Genomic DNA, 27,354 nt, shown 5'->3' with positions numbered 1-27,354 from the left:
AAGAAAGAACTGAGTAATTTATATTCTGAATCACATTTTCTCTTACATTTTCATTCAGCCAGGATAATCAAACCATATTATAAACCCCAGAAACTGCTTTAACATGCAAAACATGCAAAACACCTGGCTTGCATTCTCACTCCTAATATCCTCAGATAATCGCACATGCTTTTAACAAACAAATTTAATTATCCGCAAATGCCAAGAACTCTACTAGGTACTACAAATACAAAGAAGCATTAGCATCTTTCCCAAATCATTCCACCCACCTTGGAAATCATTCCACTCACCTTGGAACACTCACTCAGTTTTGACCCAGGACCCCATCTGCCCTTCAAAGCAAGCAGGTTTGTTGAAGATCTGATGGCTGCAAGTATGTGGTCTACCTTTGTAGTACAGTTTGAAGTCAGGTAGTGTGATGCCTCCAGCTTTGTTCTTTTTGTTTATCATTGTCTTGGCTATATGTGCTCTTTCTTGGTTTCACATAAATTTTAAAATAGTTTTTTCTAAGTCAAAGTTTTTTCTAGATCAAAGTATAGTCAAGGGTTTCTTTATGATAACACTACACTCATTAGAGTCGCTTTCTTAATTTGGAGAGAAAGCACTGGAGTTAGAGATAAGTCTCAACCCTCAGAACCCTCAGTGTACCATGGGTATGTGTTCAATATGACAGTGTCATCTGTCCTACATGTTGCTAAAGGGAAAAAAAAGTTGACAACCACTGCTCTAACTAGGGCTTTTCAGATCATGTGAGAAAGTTGGTCAGATTTCTAGAGCCACGTAACTACATATATGGGACAACCAAGGTATTAAGTTTGGGGATCATGGTATAACTCAAGTAAACTGGGTTGAGCTTCACTTAACTCACTCTCAGTATACTCTCATACTCAAAGACACAAATCTGAGGAGTCACAGAGTATTTATTAGTACAACCGGTTCTCACTTTTGTATTTTGACTTCGTTTCTCGACAACTCCAAAGAGAAGAGTACATTCTGTACACAGCAAGAATTGTTTAAGTCCTTTTCCCATTACTGTCCCTCTCAGTAGGCTTCACACAGATGGCAGCTGCTCCTGAAAACATTCACTCTCATTTCTCAATTCCTTCAATACTCTAACCAATATCCAGTCAATGAATCTCTCTTCTCACCCACCTCCTTGACATCATTGTTATTCAGTCCACTTTGTTCTTTATTCAGAGAGTATGTACTTTAGGAGCATGGTTTTCCTTTCTAGACTTCGGTGCTGATGGAGACAGACGCCCTTTATTGTCAGAATTACCTCCAAGTGACTTGAAGGATTTTTGTTCCTGTGTTTTAATTTTATATATTTTTTGAAATATAGGTGTTTAAATACATTCTTCCTTTTTTCCTGTACTTTCTACTTTTAAAATTAGCATGTATTGACTTTATAATAAGAAAATAGTTATTTTTAACTTAAAAAGCTTATATATGCTCATTATAAAAAACTTGGAAAACTCAGAAATAGAGGAACAATATAATCATGAAGAACATTTCAATTTTAATGCATTTTCTTTATCTACTACACATGCACATATATACACACATACAGACTATACTGTTCTGTATTGTTTACTTGACGTACTTTATTTTCTCTTTTTATTAAGTAGCCTTCTGAATATTATTTTAATGACTCTGCTGCATTTCATTGTATGGATATATCATAATTTATTCATCCATCTCTCTGTTGTTAGAAATTTAGATTGTTTCCAATTTTCACCACTCTATAATGTTCACTAATCTTTTCATCTATACTCTTTTGTTAAAATGAATCACAAAAAACTTAGAATTCCTGAGCCAAATATTATCAATATTTCTTTAAATTTTGTGAAAGATTTAACTGTTCTCCAAAATAGAGACTAATATAATGAACTCCCTTATACAAATCATCCCACAATCAACATAACAAAATTTTACAAAATCTTTATTTTTAAGGTTCCTGATATGCAATACATTGTCTGATTGTGTTCCAGAAATTGACCAATTTTTATTCTCACTATCATTGTGAAACTCCCACGAGAACTCTAACTCGTATTGAGTGTCTCTAATATCTGATCATTGTTGGCAAATATGGTTAGCTATTTCAAACCAAAGTTGTCAGAATCTTGCCTCACATTGTCCTAAGAGTCTAGTCTAGATCCTTTAAAAACTAATTTCATCTCACAATGCAGTTTCTATCTTTCAAGATTGTCTATCTTCACTTCAGCAGAGGAGCTCAGACTTCAACTGACAGTCCTTCAGCCTTTGGAAAATTGATGTGGGCAGCAGTTTCCCCTCTGTATGAGTATCTCTGGTGTACTTGGGGAATCCAAGCTCAATTCTAATCATCCAGTTACTTATTGGGATGCACTGTGAGTAATGATAATTGAAGGTTCTTGGCAGTTTGTAATCTCATGCTAAGTTTCCATATGTCAGCCTTCCTCAAGGTCTGTATCTTTGCGGAATAGACCAAAACTTACAATATATAATTAAATGTTATATGCATCATCAAAACTAGGCTAGTCTATTTATATGAAAATTTAGTATCTCGCTAACTTACAACTTTGGTTTGAAGATAGATGTTGGCACTCAAAGAATTATTATTATTATTGTATAAATAATACAATGACTATATGGTATACTGGAAAAATCACCAAAATGGGAATAAAGAGTCAAATTCTAGACTCAACTCTGCTATTCACTAGTTATATAATGTTAGATTAGTTTTAAAATCACCCAGTATTTAATTTTGGTTTTTAAATTTACTAAAGTGTCCTCTGGTTCTAAAATTCCACAAATTAAAAATATCTTGATATAACTTATTACCCATTTAACATTAAAAATGCACTTTAAAAGATGATAGCCCCAGCACTTTGGGAGGCCGAGACGGGTGGATCACGAGGTCAGGAGATCGAGACCATCCTGGCTAACACGGTGAAACCCCGTCTCTACTAAAAAAAAAAATACAAAAAACTAGCCGGGCGAGGTGGCGGGCGCCTGTAGTCCCAGCTACTCCGGAGGCTGAGGCAGGAGAATGGCGTGAACCCAGGAGGCGGAGTTTGCAGTGAGCTGAGATCTGGCCACTGCACTCCAGCCTGGGCGACAGAGCAAGACTCCGTCTCAAAAAAAAAAAAAAAAAAAGATGATAGCTAGCATAGCAGTTGCTATGACATTATCTGTAGAAGTTAATGTAAGTCACCTAGTGGTGTGATGCTGATAAATGTTTCTAACAACAAGCTCTCTGATGAAACCAGCTTGGATATGTATCTTTGGCTTAGTTCCAGAGTGTGACTATTCACCACAGATGATTTAAAGTCACTGAATGTGGAATTGGAAATAGATAGGCACAACCATTTCACAAGCCAGTGTAAGCTGGCTCTGGCACAATACTGGACTTGCATTTATATGGTATTCCAGGAAAAATACATTCAGCTGCAACTAACAAACAATCTAGCTACCAGTGGCTTAAACAATAAAGGAATGTATTTTTTTTTTCTGTGTAAAAGAAGTCTGGAATTAGTGGTTCAAAGGTTGTTTCAGCAGTTCCACCATCTCAGGGTACTGGGTAAGTTTCTTCATAATTATCTTGACCTTATACCTTATTGTTATGAATCAGCTAGAGTAGCTCCAAGCTGCCTCTCCTTTTAGTACCATATCCAAAGTAGAAAAGAAATTGTAGAGAAAATATACTTTTTACTTGTCATTGTTTTCCTCCTTTTATTAAAGAGAATGAAAAAATTTGCCCAGAAACCCCAGAAGGCTTCCCCTCATGTTTCACTAGCCAGGACTGAATCCCATGTCCACTGTCAGACCTGTCACTGGCAAAGAGGATGTGAATTGCCACAACTGGTTCAGATCAGTTGTGATTTTAACCCTGGGACTGGACATATGGACAAAAGAGGAAGTAACATTGATGTAGGCAAATAACAGTGTCGGCTACATGTAAAAAAAGTTTCAAGCTGAAAAATGCTGATACTTGCAACTACCAACTCCAATCCAATTTGTTAATTATGAGTCTATTCAATAGGCAAGACAAAAGAATGTATCTACCTCTCTCGGGCATGTCATAATCAATCACACGCCCAAGAGTGGATTTATAAAGGAAGTCCCAGCATAGTCATTAAGACATTTAACCTTTTAAAACTTCTTCATGAAATTGGAACAGTTATATTTTAAAATGTCAATCAATATCATAATTTAACTTTCAAAAAATTTTAATTAATGTGAACACCTTAGAGCAAGCTTTTTGACCATTTGGACAAAGGAGTAACTAGTCCTGATTTAATTTAAAAATTTAGAGTTAGTATACTAATTCAGGACTTTATTGTCATGATATATTACTAAATGTAATGGCCTTCATTTAATTTTTAGTAAATGCTGCTTGGGTTATAGATCAGTTTATAATACATGTGTACTCAAGTAATAAAATTTCATTTATTTAAAATGATTTTGTGGCTCATAAATAGTATTTCATTTGATATCTCATTTTATAACATTCAGAAAGTTTGCCACAGTGCATCCAAACTGAAATTGGAAAGGAAGTCTGATTTGGTATATTAAAAAAGTCTCAGAATAAAAATTTTTTACATGGAAAAAGACTAGCTTATAAAGCCAGAAGATTCTCAGAGTTGTCACCTAGGGCTTACACAGCCTTTAAAAAATATACAGTACCTGTTCAGACTCTGCTTCTTTATATTTTCCTAATTATCATTTATTTATATATCTTTTTTATTTGCAAATAAAAAATGGAAAAGTGCTGCTATACAGAAAAAAGGCCTAATATGACAAATGTCATTATTGAAGCAGCATATGGGGCAAGGGTACATACTTTGGTCATTTTTATTTTGTAGTGCCTAATATTATAAATGGTTATTGTTAAATTAAGAAAATTATACCAGTGGCATACTTTAGGTTGTTCAATCATTTCAGTAGAGGTGGCAGATGAGCCTGTATGAATAGCTAATGCAGAATGAGAGAATTTTTGCTCAGTTTAGACTATGGAGACTACTTTTTATTTTGGCTGTGGAATATGACTAGATTATCTAATTTGAGATGTATTATATAACCCAGCCCTTTACAAATTTTATATTTTATCTATTTAGTACTTTTCTATGTCCCCTATAATGCCTAATCATAGGTGTCAAGAATATTTGTTCTTTTGGGTTTTCTCATTTTATTTTAAAAGTGTTACTTCTGTCATTCACTCTCTGACATACTGAATCTAATTCTATCAAATTAGGTAATAAGATCAAATTGGCATTTCATATAATTTAAGCAAAACACTCCTTGAATTATCTGGATTTAAATGCCTTCTTTAAAAATAATTATTTCATTGCAAAGAAAGAAAAACTTAGCACAGAAAAAACTGATAGATTTACCTTGACTTGAGTGTCCAAAATGACAGCCTGAAGGCCAGGTGCAGCCTCCAAGCATGTATTTACTCTACACAATATTTAAAAGTTAAAAGTCACAAAAAATTCACATTTCCAGCTTCTCTTGAAAATCATCAGGAGCTGTCAGTATTACATCTCTACAGTTTCAGCTGGAGCTGATTCCCCATCCCCACATCTCACTGTAGACAAGGCCTCTGCCCTCCTCTAGCACTGCACAGTCCCTGTTGCAATGGGCTCCGAGCTTGCACTTAGCACTCCCACTTCGCCAGCTTCTCTCATTTAAGGCATCTAGCAGGCATGTGGCTGTGCAAGTGGTTACCTGATAAGGACACTCTCACTAAGAAGGAAGTGGGGGCTTCCTTCATCAAGGAAGGAAGATATCTCCTCTAAGCTCCCTCAGGAGGAGCCTTAGAGGGGAAATCATTGCCTAATTTTGCTTAGAGGGGATTTGCCTAGAGGGGATATCTTTTTCTAATTTACAAAAGAAGACTAGCAGCCCTCACAGGATTCTGATCTAAGCCTAAAAAGTCCTAAGAGCAAGAATTATGTCTTGTTTGTCTCATTTGACTTTGTAATCTTGGGGCTAGGCAGGTCTAGAACACATAATAGGATTCGAAAAATGTAGGACAAGTAAATGATTCAGCTTCTACTCTCTACCAAAAATTATTTTGAAAAGCTCTTAAAAGATTTAAGGAATATTTGAAGGAATATTGGCAACTTCACGGCCAACAGCCTATGGGATCTGGACCTCTCTTAAAAGGAATTCTGTGGGCTAGGAAGCCCTATTGACTTCGATTGCTTCACATTAATAGATTCTACTTCCTTTTCTTATTTGCTATGTGCTACTCTTCCCTGATGGAACTGAAGCCTGGGCATCCAGCTATTCCCCAAGCCTATCTAGTCTGTCCCACATCCCCTTACCCAGATGTGTACCTAAAACCCCAATATACCTTATTAGCTGAGTGCACCCAAAATATAATAGTAAATCTCAAAAATCTACTCTACTGTACTTCCAGAAGCAAAGTAAACTTTCTTTACACACACACACACACACACACACACGTAAAGTAGAATATATTTTTCGTTCCAATCTATTGTATTCCATACGTCTTAAAAATATATACAGAGAATTATTTCTGCTCATTTGTTTCCTTATTTATACTTCTCTACAAAGGATTGAGGAGGTTTATGAAAATAAGAAAAAACTGATTAAAAAATCAGGCACAAGAAAAATATTAATTAGATTAGAAAGTCATAAATGGGTTGGGACTCACATGTCCAGTCACGAAGTTGCTCTGAGATCCCCTGCATACCAAAAGAAAATAAAAACAAAACCAGTTTACTGATTTGTCCCTAAGGAAAAACACATGCCAATATTTTCCCAAAGAAGCAACATTTTCTTTAGTATCTAATTCTGAAAGAAATTTATGATATGTGGACACTAGTGGCAGCTGGGGAGAGCTGGTCATGGAAAGACATCTTAAATAATTTTCTTTACAAATGCAGGAATGACTTCATAAAACTTACTCAGGGTATCCCAAATGAAAGGTAAAGGTGTGACACAAAATGTGACTCAGAGGAGGTAAGTTCTACAGATGCCCCCACTCCGACTCAAAAAATAAAAATAAAAACAATTCAAGTAAGCAGTTTTTTGCTGATACACTGTGATCAGAGAAGAAACCTTGAAGCAGTAATTCTCAGTCATAGCTCCACAGATCCTGCATCAGAACCAGCAGGGATTAGGGAATGCTTGTTAAAACCTCACATTCTCCATAGCCACAGAGTAGGAATCTCTGGGGGATAACCCAGAAGAGATGCAGCTTTTCCAGGCTTCCCACGTGATTCTTAAATCCCATCAGAGACAAAACCTCTGTCCCAGAGCAGTGGTCTTCAGACTTTTTTTGTTTGTGTGCTATAAAATAATTTTGAAAAACTAAGTACGGTGTCACATTTAAGTTGCCATCTCAATTTTTTAATTCTAATTTTATACAGTTGCAAAACATATAATTTCTGGTTTATTGTAATATTGATATTTTCAAATAAGTCTTATTTATCACCTTAAAATGTATCCAATGAGTCTTAAATACTCATACTCAATGAAATGTAAATATATGAAAAACTCTTCTACAACAGTCAAAAATTTTACATTTTCTCCTTGAACTTATGTTTCCATTACACTCTCCCCACAGAAATTTATTCTAATGCAATGTATTTTAAGCTTTAAAGTCTTTTTTAACATCCCATCATGGTTCTCTGCAAAATAAGTACATTGAAATTTTGTTGTTTTAGTTCTTGTGACATTAAGACTGTATTAACATTTCTTCAGAACTAAGTTAGCATTATAATTGTTATTAGTATACAATTAACAAAAACATACATATTATATATATTTCATAACTAATTTTTAATTATAACAATTTTTGGAAAGTGCTTCTATTAATTTGATGGATAGGCTGGTTTGTCCCCTGGTTAGTTCACGTATTCACTGGTGAATATTATTTATTACTAGAATAAGACAAGCTTAAGCATCAATTTTGTTCATATGCTTTGCTTTACATATAATACTCACTGAGTGTTTACATAAATAAGGAGATGGGAATGGAAAGTGTTTTGTTATAGCAATGTCACTCAAATCTTTGAACTTCTTCTGAATTATAAACCCAAAATCATAGACAATTTATCATCAAAATTTAATTTTATTAAGTTGAAGCTGACAATTTTATTAGGTCTTCCTTCAATTTTGTTAATAGCAAAGAATTGGAAATCACCTAACCTGCAAAATAATTTGTAATCCAGTCATTAATAGCCATTTACTGTCTTTAACCCCAGCATCAACATTTTGAAATATGATTAGTTTAATGCTCTAGATGTGTAAAAGGGATGTGTAAAAGCCTCTAGGGCATTAAACTAACCCCAAGTAAGATTCCAGATGGTTGAAAGGTATTCCATTCTTTTAACAAGTGGATGAAGCGTGATTGGAAAATGGGAGGTGGGAAAAGAGGCCAAGGGACATTCTCAGGCAGATTCACTTTAGTAAAGAATATTTGTGGAAATTGAGGATCTCAGAAAAGCTTTTCTAAAAACTATTCTTACGGTGAAACCCCGTCTCTACTAAAAAATACAAAAAACTAGCCGGGCGACAAGGCGGGCGCCTGTAGTCCCAGCTACTCTGGAGGCTGAGACAGGGGAATGGCGTGAACCCGGGAGGCGGAGCTTGCAGTGAGCTGAGATCCGGCCACTGCACTCCAGCCTGGGCGGCAGAGCAAGACTCCGTCTCAAAAAAAATAAAAAATAAAAAATAAAAAAATAAAAACTATTCTTGCTTCCACATTTCTCAAAAGGTCTTGAGGAAAGTTCACAAACCTGTTTGAAGACCACTGTTCAATGTATCTGAACACAGTGAGAGAATTAATTACTTTCAAAAATACTTCAATAATATTACAGAAAATTAAAGTGTCCCAACATTTATCTCAATCTTCTCAACTCCCTGGATTTAATCTAAATGCAGGTATAGCCTGACTTGAGATAGCTATAGCAAGAGTTAAGGAGAAGGAGCCAACAAGGTGTTCATAACAAACAGCACAGAAAGATGTGGGAGATCTTTAAGAGCCAACAAGGCTTGCTGTTAGGATTTTGCCAGTCCTTCTCTCCTTATTTTAATGAAATTCTTATCATTCCCCGAAGGGTTGAACTGGCTCTGGGTCAGACAGGACCAGACGGTCCTCATGTTTTCTCCCTGAGGAATTCCGTAATTTTGTTGCCACAAACAAAGCTGAGGATAAGAAAGCATCTCCTTTTTTGTTGTATTTTGTTTAATATGAAAATAATTGCCTCTACTCTTGGAGACCTGGCTTAATTAGACTAATCTGATTTTCCACTGGCAAAACTAACACTAAAATGGTATTGCTCCAAGTTCTCTAATTGTAGAGCAACCACACGTTTTCTCAACAGATACTAAAGTCAAATGCTATAATGTTGGATGAGGTCATTGTGACTAGTTTGTTATAAGGCCTATTTTAAGAGACCACATGAATTTCAGTGAATATTATGCTGTGACGGGAAGCAACAGATAGAAAATTCACTGCAGAAAAAAATTATGAAGTGTTCCTATAATTTACCTAAACAGTGATGAGTTTCCATGAGTTATTTCATAAGAACTATATTACTTGACCGCAACCTTTGTTCTTTCACCCCCACAGGCCACAATATCAGACCCTGGTCTGCTTTTCCCTCTCTTAGCCACCCCCTTCCTTTTCTTCCCTGCTCAGCTTGAACACTATGATCAACCTTTTGATGGATACTCTCACCAGTACTCTCAGTGCTCCCTTGAACTTCTGCTTATCTATTCTGCCAAGTCCCAGCTCAGAATCAAACAACCATCTGGTTCTCTCTACTATTGCTTCTAGTTTGCCAAGTACTGCTGGAGAAAATTGTGTAATTGCTGATTCATGCCATGCCAAATCTGCAATTTCCAAATTCACCTTGACCCTTTGCACTACTTGGCAATCCTTTTACTCTTGCCTGGTTGGCTTCCTTTTCCAGTGCTCAGGTGCTCTTCCAAATCTCATGTCATTACTCTTCTGAGGTTTCCTGCTATACCTCCTCAATCAAGAGATGACCTAACTTCCTACATCAGAAAAAATTTGTATTCAATTCCCCTTCCTCCCACATCTAATGGTCATCTACATTTTAATGTGCCCTTCCCCCTGTTCCAGGGGATCATTATCATGCATCAATTATCCCCTAATACTGTTCATTGGTTTCTAAGCTATTCACTACAAACTCTATATACATTATTACAAGGCAAATATTCTCCTAGGAATTAATATTGCAAGTTAACAAATGGGCTTTGGAATGTCAGGAAATAACAGGTGCTGACTGGCTATAGAAAACAGCACATCAAAATAGCAAGTGTTGGCCTGGTATAGGGGCTCATGCCTGAAACCCCAGCTACTTGGGAGGCTGAGGCAGGAGAATCGCTTGAAACTGGGAGGCAGAGGTTGCAGTGAGCCGAGATCTTACCATTGCCCTCAAGCCTGGGCAACAAGAACAAAACTCTGTCTCAAAAAAAAAAAAAAAAAAAAAAAGTGCTCTTCCTCTTTGAATCATTCATAATCATTCATAATCAAGAACAGAAATGAAGGTAAGTTGGGATGCTACCTGCCCATTAAATGTTTCAAAATTCTATTATAGTTCTGCCAACCAAGTGTCACAACATGAAATTTAGAGGCAATACTTTAGCGATCAATGCCATTTTTGTCCTCTACTATTTGCTGCCACCTGTCACATATGCAGTCAAAGATGCTACTAATGCTACTAATGATAATTCATCCAGCCAGTTTCTTTTTTTTAACTGTGAGGAGTTTTCTCACCCTCATTCAATCCAAACTTTTCATGGAAATTCCCAGGGCAACCAATGTGAATTATGTATGATTTGATATGGCTGTCCTAATTTAACATCATATTACACCACGTATCATACAAAACTTACAAGTGACATATATATGTTGTAAAGGTATTTGTAGGCCAGGCATGGTGGCTCACACCTATAATCCAAGTATTTTGGGAGGCCGAAGTAGGTGGATCATTTGAGGTCAGGAGTTCAAGACCAGCCTGGCTAACAAGGTGAAACCCCATTTCTATTAAAAATACATTATTATTAGCTGGGTGTGATGGTGCACACCTGTAATCCCAGCTACTTGGGAGGCTGAGGCATAAGAATTGCTTGAACTCGGGAGGTGGAGGTAGAAGTGAGCTGAGACTGTGCCAGTGCACTAACAGAGCAATACTCTGTCTCAAAAACAAAAGAGAAGTATGTGTAGAGACTACCAAAGAAGTTTTGATGTAGAGGATACTTAGGAGAGCTATGTATCCCATCTAACCAGAAGCAGATCTTTGTTTTGTGGGCCCCTAAAACACATAATTTGGAGAGATCTGTGTTCCAAAAGATCTCTCTTTCCAAAAGAGAATACAAAATTATGAATACAAAATGAGGTTCAGGGCCTTTGGAAGAGGTCTGTGAAAATAAAGGGCTCTAAAGTTTAAGTTTCATTAGCCTCATATAAATCACCCTTTCTGTATCTGACCACTTAATTGAGGCATTAAGCAATCCTAAACCCAAACCAAATAAACACAAACTCACTAAAATGGGAACACCTAACATGAACCAAGCTCTGTATATATTACATTTCATACTCACAACGAACCTCTCAGGTCAATATTACCATTCTCAATTTTACAAAAGCAGAAACTAAGACTCAGAAAATTTAGTAACTTGCTCACAAGCAGCTCACTACGCACAGTGAAGCTGAGATCCAAACCAAAGTCTGACAAACTAAATCTTGTGTTATTTCCATTACAATACTCTCCCTTTAATGTTTCCCACAAGACAAAGGGTTTAAGTTACTTTGGAGAATACCCCTAGAAAATGGCTGGAAGTGTTCAGTTAATACTTGACATTGACATGACTTAACTCACTTTGAGACCTTCACTAAAAATTCTGCTCTAAAACTGTGTTTAAAGGGCATGAAAAACACAAATGTATAACTGGATTATCTCCAATAAGTGACATAGATGAAGACAAGATATCTTAAGGTCCAAAAGAAATGTGATTATAATAAAGAAAAAAATAGAAGCAGAACCAGAAAATCCTGAAGGGAGGCTAGAATTATTATACAATCTTTCAGGAAAGCGTGTGGTTACGGAAGGACATACTGATTATATGAATCTTTCACAAATTAAATCCTCTTGCTACATGTCCAATATTCTTTTACCTGCCATTATGTAATATCAAGTTTTAGAGATTGAAAAATAATGACAGTGGCTCATATATTATATTATTCTATTATATCCATACCTTGTATTTGCCAGTTTGACCTCTTTTTTAAAAAAAAGTCTCTTAGAAGTATTCCTTCTTCCTCCTGAGGCCCCCAAAAGGTAGATGCTGTGTCTTTATCTTTTCTTTACTTGCAGAATCCGTCACTGTGCTTTACAGATAGTGGCATTTCACAGAGGTTTGTTGCCATGAAAGAACATGTTGATTAGTTGTTTACAATCAACTAGATTGTAACACTAGTGTTACAATCTAGTTTACATTTTGTAGTAAATGTAGTGTTACAAACAACTAGTGTTGATGAGTTGTTTTTGACAATCCAACATTTTCTAACACAAAAGGAATTCCATAATGTAGATATGATGTGATTCCATCCTATTCATTCAAAGACTTCAGAATAGAACTTTGTCATTTGCCTAGATCTAAGGCAAGAACTGATCAGATGTAGTTAGTATTTCCAGTCAACAAATTGCCACTGATGTTGAAATTACTTTAAAGACCTGCTGATTATGTGGTATTTGGGCCATTGTGACCTCGCTGTAGCTAAGATCAGTCCACTGCAGCAGGAGTTTCAAGAACAGCAGCACAAAAATGATGACTTAACTGGATAGGAAAACAGGCACATATTTTCAGGAAGGCCTCTTTATTCTTAGAAGTTACCCTTCAAGATGACAAGTGGTGCAAACTCTCCAGGATCTTACCTGCCCTCAAAAATAAGGTGAGTCTTTGATGGAAGATGCTAAATAGAAAAGAGGGTCTCTCTCTTTCTCTCTCTCAACCCAGGCTAAAGGCAGATATTATTGTGCCTCTTCCCACAGAAGTTCTAAAATACATGACAACTACTTGAAGGAATTAAATGAGGACTTAATGCTAAGGAAGCAGGAACTGCTAGAGATGCTCAAACCTCTAGAAGATAAAAACAACCTCTTATTTCAAAAGTTAATGTCTAACTTGGAGGAAAAACAAAGGAGGTATGGGCTCTTACTCTGGATTCCTAGAGGTAAAAAGGCTGGAGAACTTAATCTCCATAGGACTGGGAATAATTACTTACAAATGTTGTTTTGTCAATTACTAAAAGGTTTGGAAATTCAGCTGTAGTAGGCAAAGAATTTGTAACTACCAAGTTAGGGTGACAACAAATCCTTTATTTTCTTTTAGTAAATTAAACATGACTCAGCCCTTATTTCATGGGGCTAGTTATAACTCTTCCTCCCCAGGCTACCCATCCAAGAAGGAGTGAAAGGCCTTTAATAGCATTAGTTTACCATGGTTACAAAGATGCTTTCTTGTGCATGATCACTTTAGAATAAATAACTCTGCTTTTTCTATGCCAAGCAGTGGAATGGCAGTATTTTCTAAGCCTAGGAGCCCTCTGAATTAAGGCACGGCCTCTCTAAATATACTAGGCAGCTGAAGTCTTAATTCTTTACCAGAGCACTCACTGTACTTGAGACCCACAAACTCTTGTTTCCTTTCTAGTCTCAGAACATCTCACCTCAGTGAGTCTACCTTTATTCTACATCCTTATCATAAGCATCTTAAAGGACTCATATTTTTGGAGAACAAAACCCAGGCAGAAAGTTGTGGTCAAGCACCAGCTGCTTACAACTCAGCAATACAGACTTCTCTCAGAGCAAGAAACACAAAGGCTTAGAATTGTGTTCTCTCCTTAGAACTGGGGAGAAAAAAGTACAAGAACACAAACATAAAATAATTTACGCCTTTAAGGAATATTCTCTCTCACAAAGACTTGATTTTGATTCAGACTTTGTTCTAGTTGAATGGCTTGCATTCTCTGGGGCTGCGAAAGGATATCAGTGACTTCCCCAATAGACTTAAATGTCCTTATATGAATAAGCATGGAGGTGGGAGAAAGTGGACAGAGGATAGAGATGGGTTAGGAAATAACTCTGGGATTTATCCTAGAAGACAGTAGGTTCTTCAACCTCTTCTTAAAAGGGGGGTAGAATTACCCCTTCTTCTCCCAAAAGTCACACACTGCAACATTCTTCCGAGGGGGTGGAAAGGACTCTCCCTGGCTGCTGGAGACCTAAGTTTTAAGCATTAAAGAGCACAGAATTCATTCTAGAGCACATAGATAGGCAAATGTCAATTAGAAATGGAAACATCTTAGTTATAGAGATCTTCTATTACCAGAAGGGCTTCCATAACTTCTGAGATTTCAGTCCCCATCTAACTTTCATGGTAGAGTACTTTCTGACTGGTTGTATTATCCTTAAGGAGGTATGTATGTTTTATGATGTCTTTCTTTCTTCTAGTCTTCAGATCATGAGGCAGATCATGGCAGGGAAGGGGTGTGAGGAATCCTCGGTCATGGAGCTCCTTAAGGAAGCAGAGGAGATGAAACAGAACCTGGTAAGAAGTTGGAGGTACTCCAGCAACAGCCTCCTGAATAGGGATCAATTCCATTGCAGTGTCAGATGTGGAGAGAAAGACAGAGTACTCATCTCTGGCATCTGATGCTCCAACACACATATCTCCTTGATCTAGAAAGTCCAGGGTGACCCAAAGGGAGTCAGATGGAATGTTGGGAAGAACAGGACTAGCTAGCAAAAATTCTATTCTTTGACTTTTAAAAAACTTTTTATCTAGGGAGTTAGTGAATATGACCATATTAACTCTTCGTGTTTCAGAAAGAATAGCAAAATATCTGCTATAAAGAATAGAAAAATACCTATCAAAGTAAAAGAAAATAACTAGTTTGCTCTATGGGATTCTTGTAAGATTTTCTTTTAATCAGCAATGTAAAGGATCTTAAAAATTAAAAATTAGTGGTCTAAGCCCCCAAGAAATGGTCATATAAGAACATCTTAAGTGTTAGGAACTCATTTCTATAGATATTATCTCACAATTATTACAATTAAAGTTATTACTTAAAAAATAACTTGGATTTTTAAAAAAATCATCATCATCATCATCATCATCAACATCTCTTATGCTCCTGGATTTGGGGTTAGACCCATTCATTGCCTTCCTCTGTGGTTTACTATGTCCCTGGACCCTTTCCCACCATTATCTAGTAACTTCTTCCAAACCCACTTCAATGGCTGGACAAATACATGCTTCTGTTTGTTTGGTTCTTCCCCCTCCAACAGGAAAGGAAAAACAAGATGCTTCAGAAGGAAATGGAGATGCTATGGAACAAGGTGTGCCTCTAAAGATCTATTGAAAGTATTGCCCTACAGATCACAATGCAAAGAACCTCCCTTTCCTCTGGCCCCCATCCTCATTGTTTCATGTCCTTGCTTCCACCATGCCTCATTCCAATCCATTCTCTACACATTAGACAAGGTGAACTTTTTAAAACAAAGCATGTTACTCTTCTTATGAAAAACCTTTACAGTCACTAATTGTGGCATAATCTGGCTCTTGCCCACTCTTCAGTTTCCTCTCATAGATGTCCTTCCTTTGCTTTCTATGCAACTTTCTATGCCAAGCCTTTTCCTATCTCAAGGATTTTGCTCGTCTTCCCTACTGCCTGTAATGCTATTTTCTCATAGTTGGCTCATTCTCATCCTTCAGGTCTCAGCTTAAATGTCATCTCCTTAGAGAGGCCATCCTTGTTTCTCCATGTAAAGTAGGGCATCTTTCTCCACTTTTCTATTATATAACTCTGCTCATGTGCTCAATAGCACTGTTTATAATATAACATTATTATTATTATTGTAGTATTACTTTTTTAATTGTTTCTTGTTTCCCTGCCTCCTCTGTATCTTCTCAAGCTCCTTCGGTATCTTGATTGCTTTGTCCGAATCTATAGCTCCTAGCACAATGCTTGGAACATAGTAGAGAATCGATAAATGTAAGTTGAATGAATAAACAAATGAATACCTAATTCTAATGCTCCTATAATTTTACAACAATCACTGCATTGTTTAAGATAAAAATATTAGGGCCTTTTGCTGGGAAACCAGAGCCAGGGAGTAGGGGGAAGGGGACAGGGAATTCCTTTGTTCCTTGTCTAAGACTTTGTCCAAGACTAATCCCTTGGGACCCAAGTGCTTCTTCACAGACTATGCAACTAGAAGAGTAGATTGTGTCTTGTGATATAAACAGGTATATAGTGTGATCTCTGTCTTTTTTTTTTTCATCTCACTTTTCCACAAATAATCAGAATATCTCCAAGCCCTGCATCTCGTATTGAGATCTGGTCCAGGTTCTTGTGGGCAGTTACAAATTAGTTCTATGAATTGTCAGAAGTTTTAGTTCTTGGGTTCTCGAGTCCTTGTAATAGGAAATGTGCCAGCACAATTCCTCTATCTAAATCCAGCTTCTACAGAGCTCTCAAAAGGGACATCCATACACTTAACCCGTGATCAACTTTAGCTACTCGTATTTTAGTAAGAAGACATGGAGAAGAGCAGCAAGCCTAGTGGTCAAGAATACAGGCTTCAGAATCAGAAAGATCTGGTTCAAACTCCAACTCTGTACTTTCCTAGCTGTGTGACCCTAAACAAATAACCTCTCCAAGTCTCAGTTTTCTCATCTATAATATGGAAACAAAAATGCTCCTCAAAGAACTGTGAAGATTAAATGAGAATGTCTGTAATGTAGTACAGTAAGGAAAACAAGTAGAGTAATGCAGTAAGTAGCTTAGAGTAGTGACTGGCTAAGGGTCCAGCTAATAGTTTTCATTCCTATAAGGTACACTCAAGGGACCGAATGAAAGAAGGGCTCACTACATTCTGACCTCCCTTTGGTAGTACACTTTTCATGCCAGGCCCTGAAAAGCTGCTGACAGGCAGGAACCAAAGCCTTGACCCATACTGGTTTTCCACTTCCCTCTTTAATTTCCACTACTTTAAAGCTTTGCCAAAATGTCTTTCCACAGACATTCGAGGCAGAAGAACTCAGTGATCAACAAAAAGCACCACAGATAAAAAACAAGGCAGACTTGCAGGATGGAAAGGCAAGTGGACTGCATGTACTTAAAATTTCAAGATTGTCAATGTCACACAGCTGGAAACAGCCTGCTGACAATCAGGGCTAATTTGGGTAGGCAGAAAGGTAGGACCTGGGTTTTTAGGGTTAATTAGATTTATGACCTGCTGAGACATTGCACTTCTTTCCTGGAACCTCTTATTCCTTTAGCTCTCTTCTTTCATCCCAGGCTCCCAAATCCCCCTCATCACCTAGGAAGACTGACAGTGAACTGGAGAAATCATTTTCAGAGAAAGTGAAGGATATAAGGAAGGTGGTACAGCCATTCTGAATGGTAGTGGCTTTTAGAACTAGTAAATAAGAAAACTTTAATGTTGCAGTAATTTGCCTAAGCTATGGTGTGCTCTTGGACCAATTTTTATAGATTTGGTTCCCCTGTGTTACTACATTTGAGTCAGAGTGATATCACAAGTTTCTGGGAAATCACATTAGGAAAAAGTGAGGGAAGCTATAACAACAATGATAACTCTGCAACAGCTAAATGATGTCAGAACTCCTGTTCATTTGTCTTTGAAAATGTATTCAGTTTTTCAGGTATTATGTTTGTATCTCATCTTCCCATAACCAACTCACCAACAGAAAATAACTCTATTCATTTGGCTTTTAGAGGGTGGCTTGTACAGTTGAGGTCAATTAAGAGAATCGTGCAGTTAAAGTCAATTTAATAGTAAATCTGTGACACTATAATTTTGCTATAAGGCTTTTGCAGCATATTGAGAAAACTGATTTCTGATCTCAATTTACTTTGTCACCCAGGGGCTCTTTCTTCCACCAGGAAAAGCAACAGAGGAAAATGGAATGGGTCAAGTATCAGGAACAAAACAACATCCTTCAGGTACTAAGGTCTTCCAAAGCTGGATATAGGATGCAATTTCATTCATATAATACAAAGGCTTTTAGCTGCATATTGTGAAGCCCAGTCCCCACATCCTAGATTACCAATTGCCCTGCTAAAACAAATGTGTCATAGAAAGATAGCTGAAGGTACCTATCTCTGAAATTGGAATAAATGGTATTTCTTCCTATGTTCTTGATTTTGTTCTATTCTAAACGGGGAAAAATCACAAATACTTTCTACCCAACTGTTAAAGACTGAGCATGATGGAATTACTTTTTAACTTCTGAGTAAAGAGGATTCAGGTAACAATGGATTCAGAGAAGCCAATCTTATACGTGCAGTTTTGGAAAATGTTCTTTTCATAATGATTTTAATGGCAAAGTGATTCAGCTGAGAATTGAAGCCTTGAAGAACTACCAGAAGGCCAATGACCTGAAATTATCACTGTATTTGCAGCAGAATTTTGAGCCAATGCAAGCATTTTTAAATCTTCCTGGGTCCCAAGGTAGGTAGAATATCCCAGGTACACAGTTTGAGGTTTTGTTTTGTTTGTTTTATATTGGAGACCTTTACTTGTAAAGTGAGCAACATAGTGCCTGGCACATAGTAAGTTAAATGTTAGTAGTACAGTACCAATTTTTTCATTATTTTTATTTCTTTATTTATTTTGAGACAGGGTCTTGCTCTGTTACCCAGGCTGGAGTGCAGTGGCACGACCTCAGCTCACTGCTACCTCTGCCTCCTGGGTCCCAGTTCAAGCAATTCTCCTGCCTCAGTCTCCCGAGTAGCTGGGGTTACAGGCATACAACACCATGCCCAACTAATTTTTGTATTTTTAGTAAAGACGGGGTTTCACCATGTTGGCCAGGCTGGTCTTGAACTCCTGACCTCGTGATCCACCCACATTCGACCTCCCAAAGTGCTGGGATTACAGGTGTGAGCCAGTGCGCCCGGCCTATCATGATTTTTATGACTCAGAAGCTTATGTACTAAGGCGAAATATTCTCTCTAGGAGAATTGTTTTCCTTTGTAAAGATAAAGTAATATATTACATACTTAGCATATGTAGCTGATACATAGTTAGCACTCAATAAAATGTTTCCACCTCATCCCCTTTTCTAGGAATTAGAATTGTTTGATCTTATTAATCTGGCTGGAATGGACTCTGCTACTTCAAAGCAGAAGGCCAAGGGGACAGACATCTGACAATGGTTGTGAATTTCATCCAGTTGTCCCTCTGAGAGTTTCAGTGATTTCCCCACAGAATTTATGGCAATATTAGAGAAAATAATAGAGTTCATTAAAAAATAGAATATAGGGATGGCTCTGAGGACAGGGAAAAGGTTCTTAAATTTTCAAGTATCTATGAATATGAACTCCATTTTTTAAAAGGGATATGCAATGGGAAGTCATGGCCAAGGGATGACAATGTTCTATTAGTATCAGTATGTATGTTTCTAATTTCTTAGTCTTTTTCTGTAAAGGGCTTAAACAGCTTATAAAAATCACAGTCAACACATAGGGTTAAATAAATATATGAGTAAATCAAAGAAAAGGGAAAATAAGTTGAAGCTGGGCAAACACACAAGAATGCATAATGGGAGTACTGTACAGCTGGCAGAGGTAGGCTACAAATTTGGTTCTGAATTTTCCAGTAAAAAGAAACATGGATTTGCAAAACTCATGAAATAACAACAAACCAATTAATTGCTCAGGAGAAACAGTTTTTCCTGGTGTTGAATCTGAGAGAAATTTCTCCTCCAGTTCCATATAATGGTGGCAGGACATTGTTTGTGTGATGATAGTTGCCAATGTCTTCAACAATATTTCAAAATAAATTCAGAATCCAAATTTCCTAGGTTGTTTCTCCTCTGTTCTTTGGCATAATCTGATACAAACATATTAATCTGAATTTTTTTTTTAAGTGATGAATTGACTGAAGATGATTTGATTCAGGTACATAAGACTCTCTGGTCTGGCTTGATCCACAGGTAAATTTTAGAAAACTAGAAGACTGGACTATCCTTCAGGCAGTATTCCATGCATATTTTTCTTTCAACTTATGTTCTAATAAGAATTGGACAGCATAAAATTGGAAAGAAACCTGGAATGCAACCAGAAGCAGTATTAAATCATTAAGATACAAATTTAAAAGATAGAGGAGAAGAGGGTTATGAGGAAGACAGATAGGTCCCTGTTTTACTTCATTCAAAATTAGCTGAAGGTCATCTCAAGGGATCTATAGGGGAAAGAGCCAAAAGCTTTTTAGCTGTAGAATCAAATTATGTCTAAATTAGTAAATAAGGGTTCCATTCAACTTGATTGTTTCAGGAGATATTTTTTCCCCTTGCATGTAAAACATTGAATCAACTTTGAATTGGAACAGTCACAGATTCACACCTTCTTTTCTCTGCTTTTCTTTTATGTTCCTGGAGAATTAAATGATAGGGTACCATACTGCTTAGTTACCACAGAGTAATGTAGCCACAGGCAATGGATCAGTGTGTTATATTGATTCTGCATTCATTTAGCACTAATTATGGGCCAGTTTCATTTTCTAACACACGTATTCAAACTCTATAGGTTTGTTTGAGCCCAAGTGGATTTGAAATCTAATGGAGTCCTATATTTTGGTTAGGTGGCCTATTTTTTCACCTCTAGTATTTGATTATTGAAAAGAAGACAAATATTCTCTTCATAAAGGATTTTAAAAGTAATTATGTAAAGAAGTTAATACCAACAGTAATAATTTCTTAATGGTAGGTGTTGTAGTATTTTCCAACTTTATGTATCACTGGGGCTATTATTTATTATTTGCTGTTTACATTGATTTATTTAGTTTCCTAAATGCATTCCTTGAAAGTAAAATTTTTATTACTATTTTAAATGAAGAATCAATATAGTTTTCCATAATAGAAGGCAAACTTCATACTAAATACACACAAAAAACAAGATTTTAATGTTCTAGAAAAATTCATAAGCCTGAGATCTATTTTATCTCCATTAGGAAGTGAGATTAGAAAGACATAGAGAATTTTGGCCAGGCACGGTGGCTCATGCCTGTAATCCTAGCACTTTGGGAGGCCGAGGCAGGTGGATCATGAGGTCAGGAGATCGAGATCATCCTGGTTAACATGGTGAAACCCCATCTCTACAAGAAAATACAAAAAATTAGCCAGGTGTGGTGGCAAACGCCTGTAGTCCCAGATACTCAGGAGGCTGAGGCAGGAGAATCGCTTGAACCTGGGAGGCAGAGGTTGCAGTGAACTGAGATCGCACCACTGCACTCCAGCCTGGGTGACAGAGCAAGACTTTGTATCAAAAAAAAAAAAAAAAAAGACATAGAGAATTTTAAAGAAAGCCAGCACCAAACTGCAACTTTCTCCTTGATGCCATCAAGTTTGAAATAATTGAAAAGGCAATAATTTTCTCACTGTGATTTATAGTATTTAATGCCACATTCCAACACTGAAACTTATCCCAATTGCCACCTAAAATCATCTCATCATCAAATTTTGGCAAATTGTAATTTAAGGAAAAAAGCACTGAATTTAGACTGAGATACAGGAGTTGCAGGCCTTCCTCTGAGGCTCACCAGTTATATGACTTGGGAAAGTCATTTAATTTCAGTTTTTAAAAATACAAACAACACTAATATGGAGTATGTTGACAACTTAATATCTTGTGTAACCCTCACAGTGACTCTATGAAAGGTATTATAGAATAAGAAACAAGCTCAGAGAAGCCAGGCTTCTGGCACCATATTCAATCCTTATTCCCTAGATTATGCTACAAAATGGATGTGTAGAAGTATGTGACTCTTCATGCCTCTTCTAGATCTAAACGCTGTAATTTGAATCCAAATTTATTATCTGTTTATAATGTATAATCTTCCCAGTGAAGAATCATACTCCCTAAGGTTAATTTGTTGAGCAGGAGATTGGTAATTCTGTATTTAGCCCAGTAGGTGGCACCAACCACATCCAGGCTTCAAGTCCACAGAGTGGTAATTCAGGAACCATGAAATGCTGCGGGAGAGATCCGTCTTCTATTACTCTCAGGACAAAAGGTGCCACATTTATGTATCAAACGAAAAAAGGAAAAAATTTCTTGATGTTTTATCACACAGTCTTTTGGCAGCAAGGTATATTACTGGCAGCCTTGATTAGACCATGTTAAACTCAGTGTTCTGTTGCATAATTTTTACCTAGTATTTTACTCCCTGTACTCCAGTTCTCTCCATTTCAAAAAAGTCACTGCCCACTTCCTCCACAATCCTTGTAGAATAGTGTTCCCTTCTACCACAGATAAATCACGTGATTGGGGCACTAAAATGAAAAATAAAAGATAGTGTTTATTTGAAGTTTGTATACTTAATAGTGTTATAGGACAGTGTTCCTTCTTCTCTAGTTTCAAAAGAATTGAATTGTGCAAACCTGTCTTAGAGAAAGGGCAGAATATAATTTTGGACACACCTCTCAGTAAACCAGGGTACAGGCTCTTCTGTTCTAAGCATTTCCAAGTAGAGGAAGGGTTTACCTCAGTACCCTTAGCCAAGAATTCCTCCTCCCACTGTCCTATGTGCTGGTTGGCTGAGTTGCAGTGGTATGATCTGTGTAGCTGGCAAAATACAATCCTGTGCTAATATTACTGATTTTGTTACACATCAACAAATCCCTACTTTTGAATTCCCTTGATGCCCAGGATGTGGCATTACCATCATCCATGTTATCTCTTTGGCATGCTGCATCACTTAGTCTGTTTACACCTACGGTGAAGTCTTTACTTTTGATCTTTCTGGAGACAGGTGACATTTGAAAGGATTTACTTTCCCACCACTGTAAAATTATAATTTGACTCAGGGTGTATTGTAGGCCCTCCCTAACTTCTACAGAGTCCAGAAAGCAAGTTTGTGGACTTTGGCAGTCACCTATCTTAGAGAGCACAGGCGCTAACAAATCTCTAAATTCAACTGAATTTCCCATCATATCTCCTGGTGTTTAAAGAAGAGGTTTATCTTCAGCAATGATATAACTTGTGTTAAGACATTTGATTCTGACAGCTTTGCTTTTCTCTCCTCCCCTCAATCCCCACCAACTCTTAGCATTTCCTTGAGGTCTTCTGAGAAAAACCTGAAGGTTGGATGTGAGTATTATGCTACACTTATAAATTCAGATGAAAGCCCAGCGAGGTGGGAAATGAATACTCTTGAAACCTTATTTACTCTCTAACTCCTTCTGTTCTGAAAGCAAGTCATTATTCCTGGCTTTAACCTTTACTTCACTTTAGTATTTTTCTTCCTGATGGTTGAACTACACTTCAGCAGGTGCTGCTGAAGGGAAAATAGTAGTGTTAAGCTAAAATGCTGAAAGGCAGGGGCGGAAAACCACAGCTAGCTCAAATCCGGGTCCTTGATAAGTGGTACCGTTGCTTTCAAGTACAGGCTTTTTTAAGCTTTGAGGCAACATTAACCTTTTGAATGTCAAAGTTAGGTTTATGGTATTAATAGGTTATAAAGTTAATTTCTAAACTAAGTCATTCTTTTACTTCTTTAAGACCTCACAGAAATTCAGGGGGAGAAAAAATTCTTTTTTTTTCCCCTAAATATAAATTTTGAAGCTTGACAAAATAAACTGTACCCTTATTAATATTATTTTAATGGGTGACAACAAATGCCATAATTTGTGGGCATCACCCACTCAGGAGTGCAGCAGTATGTCTAGGAAAGTGTTATCATATTTAGCAAATAAAAAAAGGATACCCTATTAAATTTGAATTTCACCAAATAATTTGTAGTGTGTCCCAAATATTTCATGAGATATATGAAACATTATTTGGTGTTTATATTAAAATTCAAATTTAACTGGGAGTCCCATATTTAAGTCTGGCAACTCTAATTTAGAACAGACTCACTATGGGTCCTATTGAGCACCCTATAATTCTCCCTTTTTCTCCTTTTCATTGCCTCCCTTCCCCTTCTCACCCTATGCCCGCCATTCTCTCTGCTTCCTCTTTCTCTTCCCCCATCTTTATCTTTTGTTGACTCTCCACTATCTACAATTGACCATTTTTGTGAAATACATCTATCTGGTTTATCTGAGGGTATGTATATATACACACAACTTATTATTCCACTTTTTCATTTACTTGCATATAATTCTTAAATGAATTTTCCCCCTGTGGGACATGAGCTCTAAACAGAAAAATAGTCTGCCCCTCTAACTTCTTAAATATTGTTTGACAAAGTTATTTTCAAAAAAAAAAAAATCAGAAAATTCACATCAATGCTAATACCCACAGTGATACAAAACAAAACAAAACTAGTTTTTTGCTTTTTTTTTTTCCCCTCCTCAAAAGAAGCTCTTATTTTCCTAATGTTTTCCCTTAGGTACTATGGGCACTACAACTATGGACAGAGTGACTACTGGCAGAAATGAACACCAAATGGTGAGAACTACTTTCTTTAAACAAACAAAAAATCATCTTAAGGGCTTGAGTAGAGAGTGGGTATAGATTTTTGGAATGCATTGCTTAACATATATTCTAATTTAATATTTTAGGAGATTTGCAAAGTGGGTGCTAGGGTACTCAATATTTTAGCTGTCCTTTTTCCTCTGTTTTTTCCTGTCTTAGAGAATTCTGGGAGCAAAGATCTACACAGAACAACAAGGAACTAAAGGAAGTCAGCCTGATGATGCAGGAGGGAGGCTCTTTTTTCTGAGGTCACTGCCAGATGAAGCACTGAAGAATTAGCAGGCTTTCACTCCATTTGCTTTGGACAGATTTAAAGACTAGGCACAGCCATTTGTGTTAATTAAAATCTCTCAAACCTTTGTTTTAGTGGTGTTTTCCCTCTCTCCCCCCACCAATCTGGGTGGAAATGTTGGACGTTTGGCCTTAAACGTGTATGGAATGTAGTCATTTAGGGATTGTAAACAGCCTCTGATTATTTTGATAGCTTTTGGATTTGAAGTGACCACATTTCAACCACATTATACAATATGTTTTTACTAAGTCCATAAAAAGGAACTCCCCTCCACTTCTGAAGTATGTAATTGTGGACAGATCCACCACCGGGAAATGAGCAAAAGTAGGCACAAAATAAGTAAAATTACATACCACAGACTTCTTTCACTCTCTCACCAAAAACATCAAAATGCCCTGTTGATTCTGCCTCCTTGTTATCTATTCCTTGAGTATCATCCACCTTCCTAGTACCACTGTGGTTTTTTCCTTGTTTGTTTTTTTTCCCCCAGGCCCTCCTTCCTGCCTGGATTACCATAGCCTCTTAATTGGTTTCCCTGCTTCCAATCCCTCTAATTCGTCTTCCACAGTACCACTGAAGCTATCTTTTATAAAACATAAATGAGATCATGTCACTCCCCTAACTGGTTTCTTGCTGAAGTCCAAGGTCCTTCACAGACCATAAATGATCTGCCTCCTGTCTACCTTCTCCGTCTCATTTTTCACTATGTACCCCTTCTCTCATACATTCCACATTGAGCTCCACATTACTGTTAATATTTACAGTTCTTTCCCCATGTATCATGAGTTCTATTAGCTCCATGCACAAAGTGGAAAGATACTTCTCTCCTGTAGCTATGACCATTGCCTGTTTGTCTTAAGGACTGAATGTGCTGCCCTTTTATCCCACTAATTCTCAATCCTAGCTGTGTACTGGAATCCCTTAAGAGCTTTGAAAAATAGCATTCTACTGGGTCCCATCCCAGATAATTTAAATTAAGGTAACTGAGCGATAGGGCAAAAGCATCCGTATGCTTTAAAAGCTTCTCAGGAAATTCTAATGTACAATCAGGTTTGAGACTTGTTGCTAGGCTCTCTTTTGTCATAGCACTAAATGAATTCTATTGCAATTATTGGTTTATCCAGCTACCTTCCTCATCAGGTCGTGAGCTCTTTGAAATCCGGGATTCTATCTTGTTATCTTTTCATTTGACTGCCTAACACAGTGCCTAGCATTTTAAAGAGGCTCAGTAAATGACATGTAGAAGGCCACAGAAAGTTAATTTCCAAGTCCCAGGTCTCTTGATGTCCTGCCTTGTGTAAATTACCACTGGATTATATCATAGTTCCTGAGATCTTCAGATATTTTCTTCTCCTCTAAGTTGTCATTAATTTCCTATCTCATGTCGGTATAGAAGAGTTGATTTGTCACAAAACACTTCATAATCTGTAGGAATCCCTCATACTTTCTGGTAATAAGCAAAGTGAGCCAGCCAATTCAAAATCTTCTTTTTCTCAAAGTCAATTTAAATCTTTAAAGACGCATTTTAAAGATGAATTTTTTAAATGTACTTTTGCACTGGAAAAGGTTTACAAGAAATCACAGAATTTTGGCATTAGAAGGAACTTTAAATAACTATAAAGTTGCCTTCGCTTTCCAAAAAAGGAAACTGGAGTTCAGATACATTGAAAAGGTGTCTAAATTCCTTCAGTTAATTGGGGCCAGAGCTGGTTACCGGAGCCCAGGTATTAATACTGCCAGTTCATATTCCAATCTAACTTGTATCTTTCCTCTCCTAACCACAAAAATAATGGGCTCTTTAACACTGAGGTGATTAGTTTCATATTCTACCAACTGAGTTAGTAGAGTATGTAACTTATATTGTTTCAAGAAAGCCATCACTGTACTTATTTAGTCCCTGGGAGATTCTGGCAGTCCTGAGAGATTTTCCAAGTCAATTGGATTAGACAGAGCAATGAGAACAAAAGATAAAAATATAAAATCTGAATGTACTACTGATTACCTTGAACTAGTCATTTAACCTTAGGGCTTTAGATTCCCAATTTTAAAATTAAATTAAAAGAGCATCATTTGAATGTTTTAAAATTATGTTTTTTTTTTTTTTTTTAACCACTACAATGAGTTTGGATTAGTATATGACCTTCCCCCTCCTTTTTTTTTTTTTTAACTAATGCATGGAATAAAATAGTTTACTTGGTAGCTGAGGTTGTAACTTCTTAAAAACTGAATTATTTGCCATTGTCAAAGTATTTACATTCTATGTTCATTATTAGTCAGGCTTAACATCTTTCCCTCAAATGTTCCAAACCTTTCAATTTTTTCAAAACACAAAACTGGGATAGCCTGTTATCCTACTTTGTCTTTAGGACTTCATATTGGATTCTGACTTTCATAAGGGCAACATAAAGTTATCAGTTAGATTGGGTGACTCCTCATGAGTGTCTGCATTTCAGTGAATCCAGGAAATGGATCTCAGTTTTGTTAAGTACAGACAAATTCATATGGTCAACTTATTCAAAAGGTCAGAGAGTTATTCAAGCAACTTAAACTCCCTAGAGATTAACTG

General features: G+C 36.9%; 1 protein-coding gene and 1 long non-coding RNA gene across 2 annotated transcripts; one reads left to right on the top strand and one right to left on the bottom strand.

Annotated features, from left to right (window-relative positions):
* Window positions 1-940: 940 nt before the first annotated feature.
* LOC117069453 lies at window positions 941-12,756 on the bottom strand. The gene is made up of 3 exons (XR_004431549.1): window positions 12,247-12,756; window positions 6,665-6,695; window positions 941-1,243 (listed from the first exon to the last, which is right to left on the bottom strand). It is a non-coding gene; the product is annotated as an uncharacterized LOC117069453 (long non-coding RNA).
* Window positions 12,757-12,761: 5 nt separating this feature from the next.
* On the top strand, window positions 12,762-24,775 carry CCDC196 (coiled-coil domain containing 196). The gene is made up of 10 exons (XM_033187699.1): window positions 12,762-12,940; window positions 13,041-13,193; window positions 14,502-14,598; window positions 15,339-15,389; window positions 17,075-17,152; window positions 17,354-17,437; window positions 17,960-18,019; window positions 18,386-18,527; window positions 24,411-24,469; window positions 24,656-24,775. The coding sequence occupies exons 1-10, from the start codon at window positions 12,891-12,893 to the stop codon at window positions 24,773-24,775; spliced, it is 894 nt and encodes a 297-aa protein (XP_033043590.1). The 5' UTR covers window positions 12,762-12,890.
* The last annotated feature ends 2,579 nt before the right edge of the window (window positions 24,776-27,354 follow it).

Source organism: Trachypithecus francoisi, unplaced genomic scaffold, assembly GCF_009764315.1.
Source record: "Trachypithecus francoisi isolate TF-2019V2 unplaced genomic scaffold, Tfra_2.0 Lachesis_group3, whole genome shotgun sequence".
Taxonomy (NCBI): Eukaryota; Metazoa; Chordata; class Mammalia; order Primates; family Cercopithecidae; genus Trachypithecus; species Trachypithecus francoisi.
This window is presented reverse-complemented; position numbering and strand designations above follow the sequence as displayed.

Bases quoted from the DNA above. Each gene is read 5' to 3' on its own strand.
- CCDC196 (XM_033187699.1), top strand. From the start codon at position 12,891: ATGACAAGTGGTGCAAACTCTCCAGGATCTTACCTGCCCTCAAAAATA. The intron at 17,438-17,959 runs GTGGTACAGCCA...TTCTTCCACCAG, and splicing joins AAGTGAAGGATATAAGGAAG to GAAAAGCAACAGAGGAAAAT. The intron at 18,528-24,410 runs GTAGGTAGAATA...GTTTTCCCTTAG, and splicing joins AAATCTTCCTGGGTCCCAAG to GTACTATGGGCACTACAACT.